Below are 25,250 nucleotides of genomic sequence, written 5' to 3'. Positions count from 1 at the left end.
TGATCCACGTCACGTTTTCAGTTTTGGCGGCAGTTCTTCCTGTTTGTACAGAAGTCTTCTCATCAGGGCTCTATAAATAGATAACTACGGCAGATATGTAATATGTAATGCAGCCGAACCATGTATTACAATGCCGTTATGTGATTAGCTCCAAAGAGAAAAGCAAGCAAACTCGGAATAAAGTATTATTATTTTTTTTTTAAATGTTTTCGGATTTCACATCGCATAAACACCATTTCCCAACGTGCATTGCGGCTAAACCATGAATCACCGAGCTGAGGATCTTGGTTATGGCTAGAAAGGATCCGTCTTGTGTAAAACTCTCGCGAGAGTTCGGCTGAATGTCACGTGGCTGAATGTTTACGTTTGGCAGGCAGCCTTTCAGTTAGGATCGTTAACATCAGTTGGCCACAGCAAATGATGGTGAGAAGCTAAACTATCTATTAATTATGTCAATGACAGGGAGTGTGATCGTTGAAAAGCGGTCTTGCTGGTGTTCAAAGAAGAATGACAACACTGTAGATCACCAACACTATGGTTTATTTTTTATTCACAGGCAAGTCAACGTTGTCGCAGTAAAAGTCCCAAGATAGCTCCTGGTGCAATAAAATGTTCCCTTGCAGTGTTTTACTATTATGTCTGATGTTTCTCTATTAATATTGCTGCTGCATTAATGTGTATGTTGCATCATGTTACTGCTGTAGATGTGTTTCCGAGCCGCTCCGATTACAACGAGAGTTACAACGAGAACGTGACGTCATATTTACAATAGAAGGATCCTTTCTAGCCATAACCGAGGATCTTGCCTACGTCTGTTTCCGGTATTGTTTTTGACGGATGTATTTTGTTATACACACATTCCTTCACATTTAAATTAAAATGTACATTAAAATATTTCATGAGGCTTTCTAAAATGTTTTAAAATATAACTACGGTTCGAGTTGAAGAGTTTATAAATTAACATGAACCGAAGCTGTTGCCTGGTAACGCAATCGTGCAACGTCACGTCCGTTAATTCCACATCCACACACATCGATTTAATAAATGAATATAGCCTTTGTATCTGCTAAAAGAGGTGCCGACCAGCTGGGGCAACAGAACATTTGCGAAATTGAGTGTGACTATTACAAATGAAATCATTATTATATTAATATTGATAATAATAACAACCGACCGTCGGGGTAGCATTTGCTTGGCATTTCCGGGTATATCTCCACTGGTTGGGCCACGTTAACAATACTGTGTAATTGTCACGTTTGAAGGGACGAAATCGTGACAGCTTCACGTCTCCCATCATGGTAAATCGTCACATGTTCACGTCTTGCCGTGATACCGGGTTGTGCTGACCATGTCCATGCCTTTATGACAACAGTGTACCAATCTTCTGATGGCTACTTCCAGCAGGATAACTCACCGTGTCACAAAGCTCAAATATTCTCCAACTGGTTTCTTGAACATGACAATGAATTTTACTCAAATGTCACAGTCCACAGTCATCAGATCCAAATCCTACAGTGCACCATTGGGATATGGTGAACGAGAGATTTGCGTCATGGATGTGCAGCCGACAAATCTGCAGCAACTGTGTGATGCGATCAGGTCAATATTGAGTGAAATCTCTGAGGAATGCTTCCAGTACCTTGTTTAATCTATGCCATGAAGACTTAACGCAGTTCTGAAAGCAGATGGGGGTCCAACCCATCCTAGCAAGGTGTACCTAATTAAGTGGCTCGTGAGTGTATTACTTAGCTCAATTTGTATTGTTAGTGTGTGTCTGTAGGAGTAAAGTCTAGACACATTCTTTGGATGTAAGCATTGGCTAATTAAACAGATCATGATTAAATGACATGATGATAATAAGGGTGATCACCAAAACCTTATACCAGGGGTGGGGAACCTCTGGCCCTCGAGGTAACTCGGATCTGAAGGTGACTGATAACTGCTAATGGCATTTACTTGAATACCAGACATAGTAAATGCAAAGCAGGATCATATAAAGAAAAAGGTAATAAACAAGCCATTCAATCGTAATACTCGTTTTAATACATTGACATGCATACAACACAATAGACTTGTTAAGTCCTGTTCGTTGTCCTGTTTGTTGTCCTTATCACCGTCCTGTTAGTTTTCCTCATCACCGTCCTCATCACCGTCTTGTTCGTTGTCCTCATCACCGTCCTCATCACCGTCTTGTTCGTTGTCCTCATCACCGTCCTCATCACCGTCCTGTTCGTCGTCCTCATTACCGTCTTCAATGTCTTCCTCCATCATGAGAAAAGACGAGTCCGAGCCAATACAGCTGTAGGTGCTGGTGACTCTGCTCAGTTTCTGCTCCAGAAGATATTGATGGTGTAAAATACAGCAGTGCAGTCCCCTGTATCCCTCTTCTGTTATATCGCTTGGAGAAACTAAAATAAAAAGACAAAATGACAGTCTATGTAAGGCAACTTTTAGTTAGCATTGATGTTGGTTCCATATAAGCAATTTGAATGTTTAACTCCGAGGCTGTATATTAGCTAAAAAGATTTGTGATTCAGAAAAAATGCAATCATTACAGATGCTATTCAGTGATAGACATTTGACACTGGGAGGGGGGCAGTGGCAAATGTTATAAATCGGTATTTGTGGAACATACTTTGGTTCCTGATGTCGTCTTTTGTCTGATGAAGGAGGTGGTCCAGTTTGTCCAGTGCCTGCCTCAGATTTTGACAATGCTGGGTCATCTCCTTCACAATGATGACTTTCTCCTCTTCCATACGCCTGACCAGCATAACCTGGTCAAAAAGTCGCCTCTTTGTGCGCAGGTTCACCACTATAATGGAAAAAACACAAAATATAACAACCACAATGGTAAGGCTAATAAAACAAATAATATCAGTTTGTATTCAATCTTTTTTAATTAAATTGACCAAAACCTTAAAATCTGGTAAAAAAAAATTCAACCTCGCCGCTTGCTGAATTTTTTCAATTCTGTCTATGTTGGCAGAATTACATTCAGTATGTCTTGAGATTCAACATTAGTATGCAGTTCAGGGTGGTCAGGAAGGGTTTTACTGTTTCCATAGATATGCCTGTCCCAGTGAGACTAGACTATTAAGACTTGATAGGGCAACATCATACAGACCTTTCAATATCATTATTTTAAAATGATTTGTTGTGATCATGATGATTTGTGACACCTATGTTGATAGCTCTGTGTTACATTGGTGATTGTATTCTAGTACTTCAACTGAATTTATGGAATATCTAGGGCAAACAAAAACAAGTTGTTTCTTACCATCTCCTTGCGCCTCCCAGGGCAGAATGACATCCTCAGACAGACCGCATGCTGCTTCTGTGTCAATTTTCTCTGAACAGGCATCAATGGTGTTGTACTGCAGTATCCTCTCTCTGAGTTTCTTCTTGAGCTCTGTCAGTCTTCTCCGTTTGCGTTGCCTTGTTTGGTTGCTGTCTGTAAAGTAAAACAAAATACAAATAAACTAATATTAATAATACAAACAACAACAACAAGAAACAAATATTGTTTCTAGATAACGTAATAATAAATACCATTTTGTCGATAGAGGTCGTGTTTCTTTCTTCGGAGGGAATAAATAATTTCATCTATTTCTCTCTGGAGCTCCTCTTGGCTACTCTGGGCTCCATGTTTCTCTTGAAAACAGAAACAACAAGGTGTAATCATAAAACATGAAGCCAAATGTTTGGAAATATGGAACCAAATCTATACCACAGTGATCATATAACATACCAGTGGCTGCCCATTGCTTGACCTCCAACACCCACTGCTCCGTGTCCTCCAGGGAGATGTTCAGCTCTTGCTTGAGACTCTCAAGATTGTCCACTTCAGTTTGTGCTCTCTGTGTAGTCTGGTTAGAATGTTTAAAAGGAAAAAGTGAATATGCGTTCCAGTTGGTTGAGAAGGTTGTTTTTTACTAAATTCCTTTATGCACATTAACTGACCAGACAACAACATGAAATGCTAAACACCTTCTCTTCAAGGTTGGCAAGTATCACCTTAGTTTCCCTTTTTTTTCAAGATCAAGCAGGATTAACATTATTATTATTATTATTATTATTATTATTATTATTATCCAGAAATTCAGATGAATCAACCTATAGTGCTTTATTAAAAACAAACAGAACAGAGACTCTCTTGGCAGAACAGTGTGCCATGGCAGCGCCATCATAATGAAATGATTGCAGAATACATTCAATTCAACAACATGTAGCTAAGGATGGTGTTAAATTACTACAACAACAAACTCGGATAGTCTTAATATACATTTTGAAATGCAGCATGGACGTCTTACTTTGACAAATCTCTTTGAGAGTGTCTTGTGGAGATTCTCCACCTTCCTGTGGTTCCATTGCATAGCCAGCACGGTTATCATATCTGCTCTAGCTGTAAACACAAAAACATGAAAATTCATATGAGCTTTACAATGTGGCACTACTTCAAACTATTTGTTTTCCTCTACCAACCTGATTTGGTCATGTATTTTGTTGTCAGAGCTGCCCTTGAGAGGAAGCTGTTAACCTGTTCCACTTCCTCGCCGACAGTATTTCCAGCACCTTCCTGGCTTCTGCCACCCCACTTCACCTGCTCAGAATCATAAACAATGAGATCTAGCTATTTAGTTCAATATTATAATTTCTTGTACTGTACATCTTTAGTTATCATCAGTGTCAGGAACAATTTCAGAAAGTTAAAATGTTCTGATATTGAATTATGCTTTGAACTACAATGTCACAACTGCAGTTATTTGAAGCTCTATTCATTCATTATTTCTACAGTGCGGATATATTTACTAAAATAAACATAATGGGTTTTGGAAGCCTATCCTTGTGACAGTCTGTTTTTTAACAATTTTGTCAACATTTGTAACTATTACAATTATTCCACAGGCTTGAATAGAATATACTACATGATATTCTTATGTGCACTACAATTTCTAAAACATTTGAATCTAGTGACACAAATGTTTAACTTGCATACTGTACCTCGCATTTGCCTGTGTGGGCCTTGGCGTGCATTACAGAGAGAAAAGGTTTCATCTCTGTAAGTGGTTGGAGCTCAGGCAACTTTGCTGCCATCTTCTCCAAATAAGGCCAGTACCTGTAATGACAAAATCAATTAGCTTTTCCAGTTGCATGATGGCATAATAGTAAAAAGATAAACCAGGTCCTTAAAATTACCAGTACAATCCTTGTAACCAACATCAGCATTTATCCAAATGAATGTTTTTTTTGCTTTACATCTACTGGATGTGCAAGAATTAAATAGATAACACGTTTCCCACAAACACTTCCAATTTTGCAATAGTTATAACTACCTGCAGGCAACATCCATACAAAAGAATGTTGCATTCGCAACTTCAGCCAGCTCCTTCTGCAGGAACATTGGGTAGGCATATATTTCACCACGGTAGTGATTTAGGCCTTGTAGTAAGATGCCATGTCTGCACACAGCTATTTGCAGTCCTTCCTCATCCACCTTGGCCCTGGACTTGTGTGAGGTTTCTCTGCAAGCTGTGAATGTTGCCGGTCCACAAACATCACGACCACTTTTCTGAAATAGACACAATCTGTTACATTTAACCCTGTGCTAAGAAAAATAAATAAAGGGTTAGGGGATTGAATAGATTCTTACAATCGTCATCTGGCTCCTGATTTTGTCGACAAAGGCAGACACTTTACTGTCCTGGGCAATGAACAGTCCATCAAATAGAGACGGTTCATCTGTCCTGCGAAATTCGAGAAAGACATTGTAAGCAACATTATCATACATACATAAGTTTGATTGTGTCCTCTATTTAATGTGGCCAATTTGCTTTTGCCATAACATTTTCATAAATGTGGAAAAGGTCTTTGTGAATTTGATCTGTAATTCTGTGTAAAGTCTTTTGCCACCATTATTTAACATTAGTGAAAAGTTTACTGACTTCTTGTAAAAAGGTAAAAATAAAAGTACATCCTTTATATTGATGGGCATGGAATAGGGCAGAGGAAGGCATAGAAAAAGGTTCCTGGGCAATTTAATACATTTTTCATGAAGCGATTATATCCAAAACTGGTTCTTAGCTCCAACATATCCAACTAACGTCAACCATTTAACATTTTAAAGTTGAGTTAACTTTACAGGCGTCATATATAATAATTTTTATGAATTGGATTTATATAATTATGTGTAATTTCAAACCAACTATTGTTTTCTGATGGTCTACAAACTTTGGAAAAAGAAATTGCAGAGTTGGGGAAAGTTAGACATTTCAGCAAAGACATTCAGCTTAGTCAATAAAACAACAACTAAAATGAGAATATGATTTCACTGACCCTCTGGACTTCTTGAAGCGATAATGCTTTCTATTGCCATCTACAGCAATAGCCAGCATGTCAGGTGTGCATGCTGGGCATTTAAAGGGCTCCACCAGGCATAGATCTTCTTGTCTGTAATTACAGAAGGCAAACTCCCGAAAGACTCTGTGGAAGGTATCGCTACAGATTCTGCCTGTCTGGAAACAAGAATGGTATTCATTTGGTTAATTAAAAGTTTGGTATTCAAAAATCTTGAAAACCACATTTTATTCTTACCCTTCCTGTGGAAAACGATCGATGTTTAAGCATTTTTATAAATACTTGCTGGGATAATGCTGGGCTGGCCAATTTCATTTGCTCGAATGATGTGAACACATCAAAGTTAAAAATAATTTTGCAGCTGTCGGTTGCTGGCCAGTATTTGTATCCCAGCAAGTCACCTATGCTCGGGGACCATTTGGCGGAACAAATTGGGCAGCACACAGAAGGCAGACGAACGTTGTATGGACCTGAGAAAAAATATAAATGTGCAATTTGACAGCTATCTATGCAATGTAGGACAAAAGTATAATAGTAATCCTGTATTTCTGCTTGATCGTCTTCTGGTGGCAACAAACCATTGATAGTCACCAACACGGTCTGCTTTCCTGGGATGATGGTGAAATCTTGGCTTGGACCACAGAAGCAGATTTGGGATGGCGGAGGAATTGGAAGCAGACACACTGCAGCAAAGACAATTTCAGAGATTCATATGCATGTTAGGACATGTTAGGAAATGTAGTCAATACAAATTGAGACATTTTAACTGTTAAAGCAAACTTCCGACATGGTGAAAATGATGCCGCTGTATATGTAGTGCACATTAGGAAACCATGGTAAGGGAATATGTAATACCTTATTTGAACCCACCTTGTTCACAGAGTCCATATTGGCCACTTTCATCCACAACCACTAAGGATGTGGGAGGAATAGGTCTGTAAAACCCATCAAACATGGCTTCCCTGTCATGGAAGACATGTTTACCATGGATAATAGGGTCACATGCCGGACAAAGAAAGGGAGTTCCTGGTGGAACACAGTCCAAGCACCGGACCACAGCATCAGCAGTTTTGCATTGGAGACAGGAACGTGTAGTGACAATCTCTGCAGCCAATTTCAAATGAAGGAGCTCTGGCATTGCAGCTCTGAATTTTTGTTCACGTTTCAACTGTCTTTGGGTCCATGTTGATGCAGTGGGTGTTTCTTCTGATGATGCAGGGACAGTGAGAGAACCCAACAGGTTTCTCAGTGTCTGAAGATGTTGATCTAAAATAACAAAATATAAAACAAATCATGGAATTTAGTTTAATTTAAAAAAGATATTCCATACATGGCTTTTCACTTTACAATGTATCATGAACAAAGCTATTACATACTACAAACAATTACCTACATTTCAAGTTGAAGGATAATTTAAGAATTCATTGTGCATACCAAGACTTGGGACCTGTAGAGGAATCTCATGTGTCTCCTCGACCTCTGGGGACTTCTGAGCTGGAAGGTTTAACTGCATAAAACAAAGTACGATGATATGGGAAACATTATTGAGGACCGACCAACGACATTAAAACTTAATGAAACACTAGAACTAGATTATATTTTACAGACCAGATCGATTCTTATTCCAATGTTGGGCTATAATGTTCCCATCCAGGTCCCTCTTCCTCCAGGAAACATTTGATCCTTGCGTTATTTTCTTTGGTATCTTCTGTATCTTCGGTTTCTTTGGTTTCTTTGGTATCTTAATATATAAATATATAAAAGAGATTATATATTTCCCTTAATTGTTGCACACACATCTTTGTAATGTGTGTGTCTGTTATCATTTGAGTAAATGTTATAATACATTTTTGGATAATGTTGTACTTGCCTTATTTGCCAACTCATCTGCGAGGGCATTCCCTATCTCTAGCCATTCATTCAGTTGCTTGGATGCCATTTTTAAGTGAGGATAAAAAGGGCAACAACAAACAAAGGATGAACTGACATACAGGGAGGGAGAAAAACAAAACAAAAGACAAGAAAACGAGAGGGGTGAAAGAGAGTAGGAAGAGGAATATGGCTCTGAAAAGAACCGTTGATTTTTTTATGATAATAGGCTACTTCATATAATTGAATTGATAGATGACCTGAAAAAAACCAAACAGATGAACTCAGATTAGCTGTGCTACCATGTAATTTAATTGTTGCTTCATAAATAAGCATTCGCCAAAATAAAACTACAGGCACCAAAATCAATCAAGTCCCAGGTAAATCAGTAATTACAGGGAAATATATTTCTCTTTTTAACTAGATGTGATGCTTTCACAAAACTTAAGTTGAATTAGCGAATGTTTAAAGTAGTAAAACAACTATGACCTGATGATATTCAAGTGTTGAACTTACCCTAACTATCATTAATGCAACATGTTAGGTGACATTTCGAAGAAAGAAAAAGTGTGTGCATTATAAAAAGCGCCATGTAAATGTCAACTATTATTATTATTATTATTAAAGTGCCATTTCCTTTCGCATTGTTTACGTTCATATCATGTCCTGGTCTGGTTAGCTGAATATACATACTTTTGCCATTGTTATGTGTTATGTCACGTGCTACCAAGGGTTTTGTTTTTACGCAAGATTTTAGCTCCTTTTGTGCGAAGGAGAAAACTCTCCCTACAACTTGTTGTAGACGAACCTTCTTATATTGCAATACATATCCGTTAGCGCATATAAGCTAAGCGCTAAGCGCTAACCTTTACAGCCATGCTATTGCTAACAACATGCATTCGCCTATACTGCCTATGCCACGGGCCAGCCCTAAAACGTAAAACTGAAATATCGTGGTTAAACATGCTTAGTAGAAAAACGACAGGATTAATTAAAAGCGTAAACAAATCAAATGAAATACAGAAATCAGATTTACCACTTGTAAAGCTCTGACGCTCTTTAACAATCCTTCTTCTTCTTCATCTTCTTCTTCATCTTCATCTTCTTGGCTCGTCGCACTTTTATTGATGCGCAAGGTTAAAGTTCACGGGATTACGATCGTGACAAAACGTGACAAAAGGTTGTAATAAACTGCTGCTAGAAATGAATAATGGGAAAGCTACGTGGCTATGGGTCGTAATATCGTGATCAACACTGCTTAAACAATCGACCTATTTGGTCGTTTTTTGTAGGAGGACAGGCTGGACCGGTGATATACAAGTGAAGATTGGGGGACGATTGGACCGTGTCGATTGGACTTACAGCGACATCCTGTTTCATGGCGAGTTGTCTGTCGCCATGGCAACGGCATTTGATGACACCCCATAATACGCTTAGATGCGTTGAAGGCTGCATCTTTACCAAACCTATGAAGTTTTGGGCTGTTTGGAGTATTTTCACTGAAGTTATGAGAAAACCGTGTTTTATTACATTACTCTCTCTCTTCTCTTGATCGCCCTCTCTCTCTTCTCTCTCTCTTCTCTCCCTCTTCGGCATATGATGATGACACCCCATAATTGACGTAGAGCTGTTGAGGGCAGTACCATTAACCTTTATCTGAAGTCTGCTGCTCTGAGCATGTCAGTTGGAGTGATGACATCATCGTGTTCCATTACACAGGTGTTTATAGTTGAGCTAACGAGCTCTGAAGAGATCAAAGGTTTGCATGGTTCTGAATGAGAGATACACCTCTTACATGTGAACGTTTTGTGGAAGAACCGTAACAGATATCTGTGAAATTTCAAAACGTGAAGCATGTCAAGGAAGTTGAGTATCTGAAGTGTAATTTTTGTGTACTTTCGGGTTAATAATATGGCCTTTTTGGCAGTTTAACTAAAGGTGTGTGACTGCTGCTGTGAGGAAATATGAGCCTGAAATTACAATGGGTTTTAATGGAGAGATGTTGAATGTTTTTGTCACTTCATGCCCTCTAGCGGCATTTTGTTTAATTATCTTTGCTTAATTATTTGTCATTTTTCAAGCTACGAGATGTTTTCCTACGTTTGTCATAATAAATTATGTCTCAGGAATGTAGGGTTTGGGAATTATGGCAGTTTTAAAAAAATATATGAATGCGAATTTCAAGCTGTCCTTCACTGTGACATCACACACTCCAGTTAATGTTAAAATGTGAAGAAAACCTCTAAAACAAGGTCTGAACAATGTTTAATATCTCTAAAAGTAAGAATCCGATTTAAAAGTTGTTTTACAAGAATAATGTCTGAAAGATGTGTAACATTTTAAAGTTGGAATGAGGTTTCTGAGTGAAAGTATGAATGAACAGTTAGCAGTTGAATCGCATGAAGATTTGTTGAAGTCTGAAGAATTTCTCCATTGACTTCAATTTTAAAGATTTGATGAATTATGGGATGTATCTCTGGAATTATGAAAATTATGAATGAGAAAAGTAATAGCCATTGATTCCCGACCGAGCTGAACGTTTTGATGTTTGAACGGAGTTTCTGCGATGTTCAATGCGGGAGAAGAAGCGCGGCAAAATACCGGCGGAATAATAACAATAAACTTTGTGCGTAGAATAACAGTTAGTTGGAATGCTGATAACAGCATTCCCACTCAATGATTTGAAAATTATATCTATGTAGGTGCTGACGCTGTTGGCGGTTCTAGTGTTAACAGACATTTTAATTAAATATGTGTAATTCCAAATGCCATATATGATCATAGTGTGGGTTGAATCCATTTTCATAACCACTGTCTTTTAACTGATTTAAATGCGGAAACTGGGCTTATTCATCAGAATTTCGTATGACTTGACTTGACTTGCTTGACCTGAGCAATGACTTGACTTGCTTGAGTCTCACCACAGTGACTTAGGATTTGCTTGAAACTTAGGTTAAGGTCAAGACTTGAGACTTGCTCATGACTTGCACATGTACTTACTCCCACCTCTGGTATTCAGTATCTTAACAGTCAGTATCTTTACATACATAAAAGAAGACTGAGAGCTACATTAGATTTAATAATTGTTACCCTTCATAGTTTTGGGATTGCGATCTAGTTTTTGGTGGAATGTCAAGCAAAATCTAACATAGTTCATTTGAAGTCAAAACCACAGAAACATAATCAAATAACTCAGTCATAAATTGGCTTTAAACTGAATTATGAGGAGTAGGGCCATGAATAGTGATGCATTCACTTACTGTCGTTCAAACGATATCAGCTCTGTGAAAACGTGAAAGGATAAGTATGTTACAGATATATCTACACAGAAAAGCTGACTTGACATTGGTTTTCCTTTCCTGAATCTGCCTTAGCATAGGACTTCAACTAACATCCTCTGAACCAGGACTCCCAGGATGTTAGTTGAAGTCCTGACCAACCACCTCGTGCCACGTTCTCCTGCTCTTAGCAGCTCAGGACACAGAATAGAGCTCCTGCGGTCACGTGACTTTTGGTTATCAGCCACCATTTTGGCAGTAAACATGACGACCGGCGCCAGCGTTTTCCTACCGTGCGAGTATACATCTCATTTTAATTCAAGTGAAATTCGGCTTTATAGTACAAAATTAGAAAGATTAAATATAAGCGACCCATAGAATGCACCCGGTGTGCTTTTCAAGAGCATAACCTCCTGCTCTGAAGACGATGTACCCGACTTGCGCTACGCGGACATCCACAGCTATCTTGTAAGCTTTCCATCAGTGTACTCAGGAGACTCCCTCAGAGCTTACAAAAGCTTGGAGGCTTACAAATGGTGTCAGTCCGGCTTCGTAAACAACATTCAACTGTGGAGTCTTACATCCAAAAACTTCGGCATCATCACTGCAAGGGTAAGTATTAAATTATTCCAGTTTGATAGGCAGTGTCACGTTAGCATTGTTTGTTTATTAGCTTGTCTAGCTACGGCAGTGTCACGTTAGCATGTTTGTTTATTAGCTACTGCAGTGCGTCTGAAACTAGTTTGTATTTTTGCTTTTTGAAAACTTTTTGTAGCATTGTACTGTATTCCTTCACCCACCTGATATGAAGTGATCACTGCATAAGCGAAAGCAAACGGCCGGGGGGTCCCATCTTTCAGTCTTGTTCAGACGGCTCCTGGCTCTTTTAATCGCTGCGATCCACTTTTCCCTCCTCTCCGCGTCTTTTGGAATGCGATAATAAGATACACCTTTCTTCTTCCCACGCCTATTTGTGCAACCTGGTGCACAGCAGTTATCCACCATCCTCGACAGTCTGCCAGTGCCTGCCAATGAATTTACTGACGCGATTACTGCCAAAATGGCTGCCCCCTTCGTTTCTCGTCACGTGACCAGCATATGTGACATCATCCGCAGGAGCTCTATAGGCTTGTTTGAGACGCGTTGCGGCTCGCCTCGAAAGTAGACGAGAATAGCCGATCGCAGCCGGGGGAGGTCTCAAAAAGCTCGCCTGAAGTCGGACAGCTCCGAGTCGGCTTCTTCTTCTTCTTCTTCTACTTCTTCTACTTCTTCTTCTTCTTCTCTCGGTTTTTTGGCGGATTGCAAACCACTTTAAGGTGCATACCGCCACCTCCGGAGTCGGCTTGACTCGGTTTGCATTTATAAAGAATGCACACATGTGTTTAATCGTTAATGTCAGATATGTACTAAGTAAATACATTTGTTCCCGCTCAAGATTAGATTCAACTTTATTGTTATTGCACATATTACAGGTACTGAGACAACAAAATGCAGTTTAGCTTCCAACCAGGAGTGCAACAAGCAGTAAAGTGAAAAGTAATGTACACAATCTACAGAATAAAATATAGAATTACGGTAATTGAATGATGAATAAACAGTGAGGGGTAGGAATATACACAGCAGCCTGTGAGCAGTATGAACAGTGTGTATGAATATGCTAAGATATATAAAGTATGAAAACGGTAAGCAGTGCAAGTATAGTATAAAATATATAGATATTAATTTCATGATGATAAACATTGTGGAACAATGATGAAAAATGTGAAAGGAAGTGGCGACGTAAAACTGACACAAAACAACAACAAACTTTTGCCGAGCCAGTTGGAGAGCTTCATCAGCAGCACGGGGTAAAAACCACCAATGAGCGCTCAGCTCGACATACCAGCGAGTCGTTTCCCATCAAGCATTTCGCCTCCGCAGCCCGTGGAGAGGAACTGCGGCGCCTCGCTCTCAAGGCTGCGGGCGTCTTTGTCCCACGAGATTTCAACGTCTCATGTGAGTGAGCCTCCAGAGCAAGTCGGTTATGGCTAGAAAGGATCCGTCTAGTGTAAATATGACGTCTCGTTCTCGTTGTAACTCTCGTTGTAATCGGAGCGGCTCGGAAACACATCTACAGCAGTAACATGATGCAACATACACATTAATGCAGCAGCAATATTAATAGAGAAACATCAGACATAATAGTAAAACACTGCAAGGGAACATTTTATTGCACCAGGAGCTATCTTGGGACTTTTACTGCGACAACGTTGACTTGCCTGTGAATAAAAAATAAACCATAGTGTTGGTGATCTACAGTGTTGTCATTCTTCTTTGAACACCAGCAAGACCGCTAACACCCTATTTCAACAACCACACTCCCTGTAATTGACATAATTAATAGATAGTTTAGCTTCTCATCATCAGTTGCTGTTAGTGATGGGACGAGCAACACTGGTGCGTCAGCACTGTGCCGAGAGCCCAAGAGTGAAACCCCGTATTGGTGCGTGTATTTCTTTAAGAACTAATCACGTGACCGATACAGGAAGTGTATCGGTTGAATTTGTTGCGCCAAAGTGTGTTTATAAGGTATCAAACTGCATCAACATGTCGTGGGTTTGTTGGATGGAGTTTTGCTGTTGCGTTATAATGGATCGTTCAAGGAAGTTTTCCCCAGTGTGGAATAATTTTGATCTTCTGACGCTAAACAAGGTAAATCTTTTTCTCCTTTGAGCACTGTTTACTGTTAGTTTTTCCATTATATACCATATGTTTTTTGGGTGGCGCATTGCATTCACTTTGTCGTCACAACGTCACCTGTGATACATATGATAGTCAGTGAAATAGCCTTACAGTTGCTTTATTCATATTATCTTGTTATTACGAGATCCTGATAGATACCCTATGTCATTGTCATTTTTCTTTGACAAGTGAATGCAGTGCGCCACCTTAGTTTTTACTCTGTTCTGGTAAGTGGTTTGAATAGTTTTCTGATAAATTAAATGTTTATGTCATTGTAGGTGAAGTGTCGGCTCTGTTCTACGGAGCTATCTTACATCAATAAGAGCACTTCATCAATGCTGAGGCATTATAGAGCTCGGCATGGTGGCGATGAAGAATCAGCAGATACCCGTGAGAATACCCCAGGTATGTTGACATGTTCTCCTTATTCACTTTACAGCCCTGGTGGTCTAGTGGGTAAGATTCAGAGCTCACTCCCCAGTGACCTCGGTTCAATTCCCGATCAGGGAAGTTTTCCTCTATTGCATTTCTCTGCTAGATTAACATTGTTTGTAAAAAAAAAAAATACAGACCTTAAATAAGCTTTTAACGAAATATTTCCTTTTGGCTTGCAGTTCCTAAGCAAGCAGTGGATGAGGCAGTGGTCAACATGATCATCAAAGACTGTCAGCCACTCAGCTTGGTTGAAAATGAGGGATTCAGGGAGCTCTTGGAGCTCATCATACTCTTGTATGTTCTACCAAGCAGGAAGGTATGTTTAAGAAAGGTTATTATTATGTTTTTGTACTATATAACTATATTTTGGTATAAGAATATTTGTATGGTTATTTTCAGACCATCAAGGATTTGGTGAGCCAGAGGTATGAGAAGGAAGAGGAGAAAACAAAAAAGGACCTCCAGAGCGCCGTTGCTGTTAGTTTAACAGCTGATATGTGGACATCCATGAATATGGAGGCATATCTAGCGGTTACTTGCCACTATGTGGACAAAGAAAGCCATGAACTCCATACGTCAGTCTTGGGAGTGCAGCATTTTCCTGAAAAACACACTGCTGAAAACATGGCCACAGTTAAAAAGAGCCTCATGGAGGAGTGGGGCATAGCTGCAAAGGTCAGGTGTCTTGTCACTGATGCAGCAGCAAACATGATTTCATGGGCTCGGATGCTGCAAATACGCCATACCATTTGTATAGCCCATACCATGAATTTAATGGTGAGGAAATCATGTGATCAGGTCGAAACACTTACAGAAATACGCAACAAAACACGACAAATAGTGACGTACTTTCGATCGAGCACTACTGCCAAAGAGAAGCTCACTCAAATACAGCAGCAGCTGGGAACACCGGTCCATAAATTAATCAATGAGGTGCCAACAAGATGGAACAGCACCTACCACATGTTTGAAAGAATGGCTGAGCAGAAGGAGGCAGTCTGGGTGTCACTGGCCTCATTAAAAAGGGACATCACTCCACTGACTACGGAAGACTGTGAAACCATTGAAGAGATGCTCAGGGTGCTTGCTCCTTTTGACCAAGCAACAACTGAACTGTCTGAGGAAAAAAGAGTCTCTGGGTCAAAGGTTATTCCCATGCTGAAAATGGTCCACGTTGAGCTTCACCGTCAAGCGTCAACGGTGAGAAAAACAGCTGCTAAACAGCTTGCAGAAAATCTGAGAAAGCGGCTAACAGAATGCATCTCTAGCATGGAATCACTCAGTGTGATGACACTGGCAACACTTTTGGATCCTAGGTTCAAAACAATTGGATTCGTCAGCTCACTGAAGGCAACTGAAGCTGTCAAAAGACTGAAGTTGGAGTGTGCTGACCAAATGAGGAGCCAAGAGCCTGACCCAGCAGAAGAAGGGCCTAGCTCTTCACATGGATCAGAACCCAGTTCAGGTATGAAAACACATTTCTTTCTGTTTATTTGTATATTTCTGTGGCACTTTGTCATGTGATAATATACTTGTGATTATTATTATTATATTTTTTTTAGGGCACAATCTCTGGGAAACATTTGACATGGAGGTTGAGGAGAACAAGAGGATCTCTAATGCCACAGCTGATTCGATACTAGAAGTCCAACGCTACCTGGCAGAAAGCAACTTACCCAGAAAACAAGACCCATTGCAATATTGGAAGAGCAACAAAAGAGCGTATCCACACCTTCATGAACTTGCACTGAAATGTCTCTGCTCACCATGTTCATCTGTGCCGTGTGAGAGAGTATTTTCTAAGGCGGGGGAACTGGTATCAAAGAGGAGAAATCGCCTTGGAGCAAAGACACTACAAAAGCTGTTGCTCCTCAATAAAAATGCATAAACAAATCACTTCTTTTCTCAAGTATTTTATTTCATATGATTGAACAGTTAAGTTAACAAAATTGTGTACATAAGTCACAAATTGTAACTCTGAATTGTAACTCAAATTTGCTAAATTTTACATACCAACTCAGTTTAGCATTTACATAAACAAGGAATTTCTTTACCTGCAATGATTTTCTAACAACTGCAGGGGGCACTATTGGGTGACCGGCGCAGTATCAATACAGTGCCGACACAGTTTGTATAGTGTGTCAATACACTCCTTGAGGTATCATTATCCCATCACTAGTTGCTGTGGCCCACTGATGTTAACGAACTGAAAGGCTGCCGGCCAAACGTAAACATTCAGCTATGTGACATTCAGCTAAACTCTCGCGAGAGTTTTACAAAAGACGGATCCTTTCTAGCCATAACCGATCAAGTCGGACAAAATGACTAACCATCATGCAACGCACGAGCAAGACGTTGATCGAAATTGCGCAGGTCTGCGCAGATCTCGCTTGTCTCAAACAAGCCTACTAACAGTCTGCGTGGAGCCTCAGTAACCTAGCAACAGGAACAAGCCTTCAGTGCTGACAGTGTAAACCCGCCCATCCAGGATGTGGAACACACACACACACACTGAACACAATGTGCTCTATGAACAAATTCCTTGCCAAAGCATTTTCACTGCTTAACTCACTTAAATATACACTATGTTGGTCAAACCAAAGTTAAAATGATAACCATGAGCTGTGGATTGTTGTTGGAGTTCACTATACTGATAATACTTGTCACAATCTGTCTGTGTTGTGTTTTGTTTTGTCTAGATCTGTCTTTGGTTTTCTATCTGTGTTGTGTCTTGTCTAGATCTGTCTTTGGTTTTCTGTCTGCGTTGTGTTTTGTCTTGTTTAGATCTGTCTGTGGTTCCCTGTCGTTAGTTCTTCTTCTTCTTCTTCTTCTTCTTCTCTTGCTTTTGGCGGATTGCAAACAACTTAAAAGGTGCATACCGCCACCTACTGTACATGAGTATGCATCATCACATCATTCCAACTCATTAACCTATGTTCTAATCAAAATAAAATTAAAATAAATTAATAAAACCATTAAATAAATAAAACAAAACAAAACAAATCTATGTTCTTTCCTGACCTAATGTTAAATTCTTTTTCCTACCCCAGTTTCACTCAAAAATTTAAACAGTGCCTTTCTGGTAGCTTTTACTCCCTCTCCTTTTGTTCCCAAAACACCAACCACACTCCACTCCCTCTCTGCCTCTAAGACTTTAGCCTTTAATTGTTCTCTTTCCGCTTTATAGATGTCACAATTTAACAATATATGTTCTACATCTTCTTTTACTGCACAGTTCCCACACTTGTTACTGTCACTTTTCCCCATGATATACAGCGTACTGTTCAAAGCCGTGTGATTTATTCGGAGTCTAGCCATCATGATTTCCTCCCTTCTGTTTCTTTCTTTATGAATATTAATTGTAAATGTATTTTGTACTTTGTAATAGTCCTTGCCTTTCTGGTCTTTCTCCCACCTTTTCTGCCAGATCTCCATCCCTTTCTTCTTAATGACTGCTTTTCCTTCTCCTTTACCAAGTTGAACTGGTAGTTTTATTTGCTTTTGTAGTGCAGTTTTTGCTAATCTATCAGCACACTCGTTCCCTTTCACCCCCTCATGTGCAGGCACCCAGCAGAACTGCAGATCTATGCCGCTTCTGTGCAGTCTTAACAGGCTATGATTCAGTTCTATGAGAATGTCTTCTCTAGTAGTTGTTGTTGATTGTATGCTTTGTAATATGGACAATGAATCTGTACATATAACCACCCTATCTGGTCTGACCTCTTCAACCCACTGCAATCCTATTATTACAGCAAGCATTTCTGCTGTATACACTGATAATTGATCAGATGTTCTTTTTAAAATAGATATTTTAAAGTCTGGGATGTATATGCCAACTCCAACACGCTCTTCCTTGTTCTTAGAGCCATCTGTATAAATTTGTAGGTAATTGTAGTACTTTTCGTTCAGATACATGCTTGTTTTAATTCCCACTTCATTTATTTGCCACTCTTTTTTCCTTTCTATGATATTCATATCTATGTTAGCTTCTGGGAACAGCCATGGGGGAACACTGCTAAATGGAGTTGCTTTGGCAAACGTGATATTCTCTACTCCATATGCCCTCGTTCTTTCCTTACTCGTCCAGCCAAACCCACGTCCCTGGAATTTTGCATATTCCCAGCAATCCTGTAATATTCTGTTTGAAATATTTTCTTCTGCACTACCTTGTAGTCTGACCCAGTATGACAGAGCAAGTTTCTCTCCTCTGATCTCCAGAGGTGTCTCTCCTGCTTCTATCAGAACTGCATTAATAGGGGATGACTTTATTGCTCCAATACACAGCCGCAATGCTTTATATTGTATTCTATCAATTTTTAAAAGCGATGTTTTTGCTGCTGCTCCATATACTATACAACCATAGTCTATTGTGGACCTCATAATTGATCTGTAAATGTCTATTAATGCTTGTTTATCTGCGCCCCAGTTGCATCCAGCTACAGCTCGCAATAAATGTAATACTTTTTTGCATTTTGTTTCCACTTGATTAATATGCATTTTCCATGTGTATTTGCTATCAAACCACAGTCCTAGGTATTTGAACTCATTCACCTTTGTCATTGGACGCTCATATAGTGTTAGCTGTTGGCCATCAATCTTGCGTTTGTTTGTAAATACCATGTAGCATGACTTGCTTTCTAACATTTTGAATCCCCAGTTATATGACCACCTCTCCACTTTTGTAATCGCTCTAGCTATATTCTCCATTACGTATGGGGCATTTCTTCCCCTCATCCAAATACACAAGTTATTGAGCCGTTTCCGCTCTACATCCTGAACTCCTCCCTTCGATGCAATGCACTTCCGTTTTGGCGGACTGGGTTTGTTTTGCTAGCTAGCTCCGTTGTGCCGACAAAGCACTGATATCGCAGAGACAAAGAGGATATAACAATTACAACATGAAGAAAAGTGGTTCGGGAACTACGTGTGCGGTAGTTGGTTGCAATCACTCGAGAAAGCACCTGAACGAGTGGTTAGATAGAGAGTGCTACGACCACAAACCAGCACCCAGCACCCAGCCATGTTGTTCATTAAATACAGATAAACACAACAAATACTGCATGCATTGTATTTTTTAATATTATATATGAATATTTTCATAGTGATGTAATTGTGTGGGCTGCTTTTATATTTTAATTTGTAATACCTGTTAGGATTAAACATGTGATCTTTCTTGTTGAAGCCATTTCTTTAGTTTCCTCTCAACAATTAATTCATTCAGTGTTATTTATGTACAGTATGAGCTTAATATGAATGATGAACTGTGTTAAAAGAAATTGTAGCACTCTAAGGAACAAATGAAATGCAATAATGCAATAACAGTGCAATAATGAAATTAAATTACATCAAACTTTATTTTCACTCAAACAGTACAGGCACATATGATATATTGCACAGCATAAAGAGATCATGTAAATTGTGCATTATGTAAACAACAGACAACTGTTGGCTCCTGTGGGCATGACCTAAATAAGGCAGTTTATTTTGGTTTTATGCTGGGCCACGTCGTCATGTTATCCTCCCAGTTTTGCACTGAATTCGGGTGGGGGAGAGTAACGCCATCTCCAGTCAAAGAAGTAGAATCGTGTTCCCAAGCTAGCATCACTGTTAGCATCGAAATCGCTGTGTTTACACCAGTGCCCGTCTGACTGTTTACATCGGTTTACACCGACAGACGCTGTGCAAAAGACTTCCGGCGGAAATGAAGTGCATTTGTGTAGTGTCATGGCGCTACCCGTGTTTTGGCGCGTAAACTTGTCTATAGCCCCATCATCTGCGTACAGAGCCGATTGTATGCATGTGTCTAAGCATGTAAATATATCATTAATCATGATGCCTGTCGTTAGTTTCCCTGGTGTGTCTAATTTACCCGATTGTGTTCACCTGGTGTCCCTGTGTTTTCTCCTCCCTCCTCACCTGTGTCTTGTTTGTATGATTAGTCTTGTGTGTATTTAAGTTCTGGTTTTTCTGTCTGTCTTTGCCGGTTCGTCTTGTGATATGGCTTGTTCCTCGGTGAGTGTTCTTTTCAGTCTTTGTTAAGAGTTTAGCCTTGAAATAAAGGAGTTATTTTGTTACTTTAATCTGCATTTGCGTCCTGCTTCCTACACACACCGTAACAATACTGCTTAACAAATGAACAACAACTGTATTGTTAATAATTTGGCATACTTCCCAGATTGCTTTGCTTTTGCTCAAGCCATGTCTAGAATACGTCCTGCAGAATTTGGTGGGCTTACTGTACCATTGGGAACTCCTGGGCCAATGAAAAATCAAACTTTTCTTATGTTTCTTTTTTAGTCTGAACATTTAAAGATGCCTTTTTAAAGCTATACTAATCGATGTGTTTATATAGGTGTATATTAGCAATGGATTTATTAATCAGGTGTATATAGTCTAAACACCCACTGTTAGAGACTCACTGAACATTGTGGAGCAGCAGCTCACTCCACTCAACCCCATATGAACGATGCACTGGATAAAAAAAATTAAAAAAAGAAGCTAAAGCTGGATGCTTTAGCAGGAAACTGCTTCCTGTCAAATATGGTGTCCACTGCCCTCAGGTAACCTTGAAGACACTAATGTTCCCTGCAGGCCTTACTGATGGAATATAGATCCTTAAACTCTCCACCACTTACTGCAAACTAGCTTTGAGGCTTAACAAATATTTCATAGTGTGCAGTCATGACTTTTTTTTGTAGGTCAATCTGGAAGTTAGCCTCCCAAGACAAGGCCAATGGGATTTTTTTCATTTGATTTAGGAATACTGCAGAAAATAAGCTCCGGCGACAACACCGCTAAGCTAAAGGCGGCTAATGTTTAAAGTGATGATGTTTATAAGTGTCATTTAGCCACTTAGCTAACACAGCGTCAGGCACATATACGTTAGGGTTTACTGTCGTTTTTTATGAACCAAGTTAAAAAAAAAACATTTCGCAACAAGGGATTTTGGAAGTGCTGAAATAAACAAATTTTCCAGTTTAGGACTGATCCCTGCACCACCATATAGGATGGGACTTTTACATTCATATTTCCCTTATATCATAGCCTGGATTCAATGATATGGCAAATAAGTTATAAACATATCCAGGATTTTAGTTGCTGCATAAGTATCTGTAGTATTACATTTCATTGATGTATTAGCACAACAGTGCATGAATTATATATTTATATTATATATCTATAGCCTATCCTGTTAACTAGTAGTAGTAGCAGCATTAGCACACTAAGTTAGCATTATTCTTTAGTTTATTATTCATATTTACTCTTGAGTGTTATCATTCCCTGCAATGTGTTGGCAAATGAAAAAGCATTACCCATATTGTACGAATGAACAGTTCCATATTTATTTAAAAGACATTCTGGATGTACAGCAATAATATTAATAAAGGGAAGGATCAGAAAGGGAATTTAAGGCGGAAACAAGTGAAGTTGAATACAAGGAATTTTGCAGTGCGTAATTTTCCACGTGTAAACTGAAGGGACCGCATGTGACTCCTTGGGCTCACAGCTCAGACTTCAGGAGCTTCTTAGCTGCATCCATGTTGGTCTTCACTGTGGGAGAGGCAGGAAACATTACATTTTTGATTCATGGACACAGACGAAGCTCAGTGTGTTAGCTTAGCACTTACGGAGTGTGAGGTCAGCTGGTTCGTAGGCATACAGGCGGTTCCTGTAGCGTCCGTTGATGTCCGCCCTCACCGTCATTGAAGGGTCTGTAAAGACATTATTGGACTTTCATTTGAATTAAGTCTTTAAGTCATACATTGCTACCTTTTCTTGAGTAAAGGATCGGAATATGTCTTTCGCTGCTGGATGCTATTACTGTACAAAGCAATCTTAGCTTTAATAAATCAAACATTATTAGCATACTAAAAACCTACTTACAGTTAACTAAACTGACAAAGTTGGTCAAAAGCAGCTTCGTGTCGGAGCCGGATGACTTACTGCCTTGACTTTAATGATTTAGTTATACCAGAAAAAGCTGAGTAACCTCATCCACAACCTTAACATGCTAACGGGATAACAGGCTAATAGGAAGACAGCTCTTACCGACAAACAGGATTCTGGGAACATACTGTCCATCAGGAGAGAGATGTTTGTCTGTGGTTTCATACTGTCGGAGAGAAAAAGAAACACATCATCAAACAGATGTGTCAACAAATGACTGAGCCACAGGAACAATGGTTGAAAAGTGTTAGTTATTATATGATATTTTTGTATTTCCATCTTGAGTTATTCTCACTGGCTGTTTAAAAAAGTTAATGTCACAATAATATATGTGCAGCAATCCAAATTTAGACACATTTACATTTCAAAGTGATGAAAGGTTGGTTGTTCACTTTGGATAATTATTGAACAAACAATAACTAAACAAAAGTTTCAAGCTAATTGTAGCTAGTTTAGTGATGCATATCAAATATACTAGATAAACACCAAGTTTACAGTAAAGTGAATACAAACCTATATGTTCTCAGAGTTTGACATTGTTGTTAGAAAAATATTTGGAAACTTGCATATACATTCAGTGGAATGCGCCTTTTAAAGCAGTGATGTCTGATGTAACCTACCATGAGATTGAGGATGATGAAGTCCTCATCCAGCCTTTTCTGGATGTCGTTGTCTTCAGTGATAACCTTCTTCAGTGCTGCAGGAGAAACACATTGTGTTACAGTTAAAACTCCACAACCCTGAAGTACAACCAGGATGTGACGTCACACTTGAGCAAACACATGACGGCTGGCTGTCCAAACAGGTTGGGCTCTCTTCTGTGATTAATGAGATTAATAAGATTGATAAGTGCTACATCCGGGGTCAGACTTACCCGCGCTGTGTGGGCAGTCCGCCAGGTGAAAGACGATCATCAGAGGCTTGTTCCTGAAACATGTCATACCATTAATCATCAGAATCAAAGATCAACTCTGTCAAAGGAAAAGCATTTTAATAACTGTTATTTTCTTACCGTGACCTGGACCAGTAGAGACCCTCTTCGTAAGTCTGCGCCCAGATCAGCTGATCACCCCAACCTGGCAACATGGATACATTATGGATAAGTCACCGACTCAACATTTATAAAACTCTCTTTCACTCTCACTTGCTCAGATGATGCTACGCACCTCTGGAGAGAGTCTGAGGGATCCTCTTCCCAGTTTTGGGGATGTATTTCCCAAAGGCGGAGGACACGGCCACCAGGACCAAGAGTGCTGACAACAAAGCTTTGATCATCTTTATAGACTTACTGGAACAAAATGGAAAGAGTAAAAGGTCAAACTGTGTTAAGGAACAGTATAAAGTGGCATTTTGTCAGGAAAGGCATACACTTTATCTTCCTTCCCTTTGATAAAAAAAGTGGTGAGAAAGAAAAATCACTATTATAAAAGATGACTTTGTTGAAATATGTAATGGACAGGAAACATCGAAAAAAGTATGACTATCAGACTCTAACCGTGGAAGTTGTCCCAAAACTAGTTTTGATTGACCTGGGACCATGAATGAAAATACATCAAAAGAGAAGAGATGATTTATGCCAGAATTTGCTATTAGCTATTTTCCATCTGCATTCACTGATGCAGTATGCCAACCTGCACTTTGCCTATTCATCCAAATAAAGTTATTAAAAGTTATCACAAAGTAGTTACAGCCTATGGTTTGAGTAACAGTCAGAGACGTGGATATATACACACATTAAAATGACTTGGCTGTAGTTACACAGCCGTGAAAGTGAAAACAATTTGTAGAGTGAGTTTGCCCGGGGTCTTACCTGTTTCCGACGGCTCAGGTGTGTGTGTGTGTGTTTGTGTGTGTGTGTGTGTATCAGCCGCAGCTCCAGGATCTGCTGTTCCTCCACTCGCACCTGCCTGGTATTTAAACACCTGCTGCCCTGTGGTCCCGCCCTCTTACCATCCCCTAACCGGAATACTACGTTGATTTAAATTGTATTTCTGTTTGCCAACCAAACTCCATTGTGAAAATGTGTGATTTGAAGTTTCCATGCCATTACATCTTGGTGTAAGATCACACTATTAAATATTTAAGTTAGAATACATAAAGAAATCAGCATAAGTCATAATTACAGGGAGGGCATATTGTACATAATATAAGCTTTAGCTTTAAGGCATTTGATGTTGTCTGTCTTCTTCCAAATGCAAGTTATAAACACATTTTTAACTAAGATTGAAATCTTTCTGAAGTTGTTGAATGTATCAGAACAGTATAGCAAGTTATAACCTGCATTTTCTCTGTTCTACCATTAATGTATGTTTTCACATCTGCAGCACACTCTTAAAAGATTTCTAAATGGAATTGTCAGAAACAAATAGTCAGTTTTCTGCAAATACGAATGAGCGGCTCAGTCTGGGTTTATACATCTTTATATACATTTTGAGGCAATTTGGACACTGTGCTGGATAATTAATAATCAGCTGAATTCATCTTTGTGGGATAGCTTTTGGAACGAAGGGATGCTTGGCTTTGGCCCAAGGACCAGTCAGCACATTAGTGATGATTAGGCTGCATGGGATTGGCTCAGACACAAAGGTGCAACTGAATGCAAAGTCAACACAGTGGTTCAGTCATAAGGATGAAAAAGTTTGACAT

At 39.4% G+C, this 25,250-nt stretch overlaps 3 protein-coding genes across 3 annotated transcripts; 1 reads left to right on the top strand and 2 right to left on the bottom strand.

The window, feature by feature from the left end:
* Nucleotides 1-2,028: 2,028 nt before the first annotated feature.
* Nucleotides 2,029-7,856, bottom strand: LOC307021476 (uncharacterized protein). The gene is made up of 15 exons (XM_079653619.1): nt 7,789-7,856; nt 7,225-7,620; nt 6,933-7,037; nt 6,592-6,824; nt 6,334-6,512; nt 5,651-5,744; nt 5,334-5,569; nt 5,002-5,116; nt 4,483-4,600; nt 4,311-4,402; nt 3,749-3,866; nt 3,550-3,651; nt 3,278-3,451; nt 2,636-2,812; nt 2,029-2,408 (listed from the first exon to the last, which is right to left on the bottom strand). Exons 2-15 carry the CDS (start codon nt 7,490-7,492, stop codon nt 2,122-2,124), a joined length of 2,298 nt encoding a protein of 765 aa, XP_079509745.1. The 5' UTR covers nt 7,493-7,620; nt 7,789-7,856; the 3' UTR covers nt 2,029-2,121.
* Nucleotides 7,857-13,493: 5,637 nt separating this feature from the next.
* Nucleotides 13,494-16,553, top strand: LOC307021074 (zinc finger BED domain-containing protein 4-like). Its single transcript, XM_079652845.1, has 5 exons — nt 13,494-14,192; nt 14,501-14,627; nt 14,837-14,973; nt 15,057-16,122; nt 16,220-16,553. The coding sequence occupies exons 1-5, from the start codon at nt 13,920-13,922 to the stop codon at nt 16,543-16,545; spliced, it is 1,929 nt and encodes a 642-aa protein (XP_079508971.1). The 5' UTR covers nt 13,494-13,919; the 3' UTR covers nt 16,546-16,553.
* A 5,422-nt stretch (nt 16,554-21,975) lies between these two features.
* Nucleotides 21,976-24,556, bottom strand: agr2 (anterior gradient 2). The gene is made up of 8 exons (XM_079655282.1): nt 24,415-24,556; nt 23,771-23,892; nt 23,617-23,680; nt 23,479-23,531; nt 23,225-23,301; nt 22,707-22,770; nt 22,286-22,369; nt 21,976-22,208 (listed from the first exon to the last, which is right to left on the bottom strand). Exons 2-8 carry the CDS (start codon nt 23,877-23,879, stop codon nt 22,159-22,161), a joined length of 501 nt encoding a protein of 166 aa, XP_079511408.1. The 5' UTR covers nt 23,880-23,892; nt 24,415-24,556; the 3' UTR covers nt 21,976-22,158.
* Nucleotides 24,557-25,250: the final 694 nt, after the last annotated feature.

The sequence above is a fragment of the Notothenia rossii genome (genome assembly GCF_949606895.1).
Source record: "Notothenia rossii genome assembly, chromosome: 10".
In the NCBI taxonomy this organism is placed as follows: Eukaryota; Metazoa; Chordata; class Actinopteri; order Perciformes; family Nototheniidae; genus Notothenia; species Notothenia rossii.
This window is presented reverse-complemented; position numbering and strand designations above follow the sequence as displayed.

What these genes read in the sequence shown, in the direction of transcription:
- agr2 (XM_079655282.1), bottom strand. Translation starts at nt 23,879, where the DNA reads ATGATCAAAGCTTTGTTGTCAGCACTCTTGGTCCTGGTGGCCGTGTCC. An exon ending in CTCTACTGGTCCAGGTCACG is followed by an intron (nt 23,532 to 23,616) that starts GTAAGAAAATAA and finishes GACATGTTTCAG; the next exon opens with GAACAAGCCTCTGATGATCG. An exon ending in GGACTGCCCACACAGCGCGG is followed by an intron (nt 23,302 to 23,478) that starts GTAAGTCTGACC and finishes TTTCTCCTGCAG; the next exon opens with CACTGAAGAAGGTTATCACT.
- LOC307021074 (XM_079652845.1), top strand. Translation starts at nt 13,920, where the DNA reads ATGGGACGAGCAACACTGGTGCGTCAGCACTGTGCCGAGAGCCCAAGA. An exon ending in ATCTTCTGACGCTAAACAAG is followed by an intron (nt 14,193 to 14,500) that starts GTAAATCTTTTT and finishes ATGTCATTGTAG; the next exon opens with GTGAAGTGTCGGCTCTGTTC. An exon ending in TACCCGTGAGAATACCCCAG is followed by an intron (nt 14,628 to 14,836) that starts GTATGTTGACAT and finishes TTTGGCTTGCAG; the next exon opens with TTCCTAAGCAAGCAGTGGAT.
- LOC307021476 (XM_079653619.1), bottom strand. Translation starts at nt 7,492, where the DNA reads ATGCCAGAGCTCCTTCATTTGAAATTGGCTGCAGAGATTGTCACTACA. An exon ending in TGTATGGATGTTGCCTGCAG is followed by an intron (nt 5,117 to 5,333) that starts GTAGTTATAACT and finishes TTGTCATTACAG; the next exon opens with GTACTGGCCTTATTTGGAGA. An exon ending in CGACCTCTATCGACAAAATG is followed by an intron (nt 3,452 to 3,549) that starts GTATTTATTATT and finishes TTTACTTTACAG; the next exon opens with ACAGCAACCAAACAAGGCAA.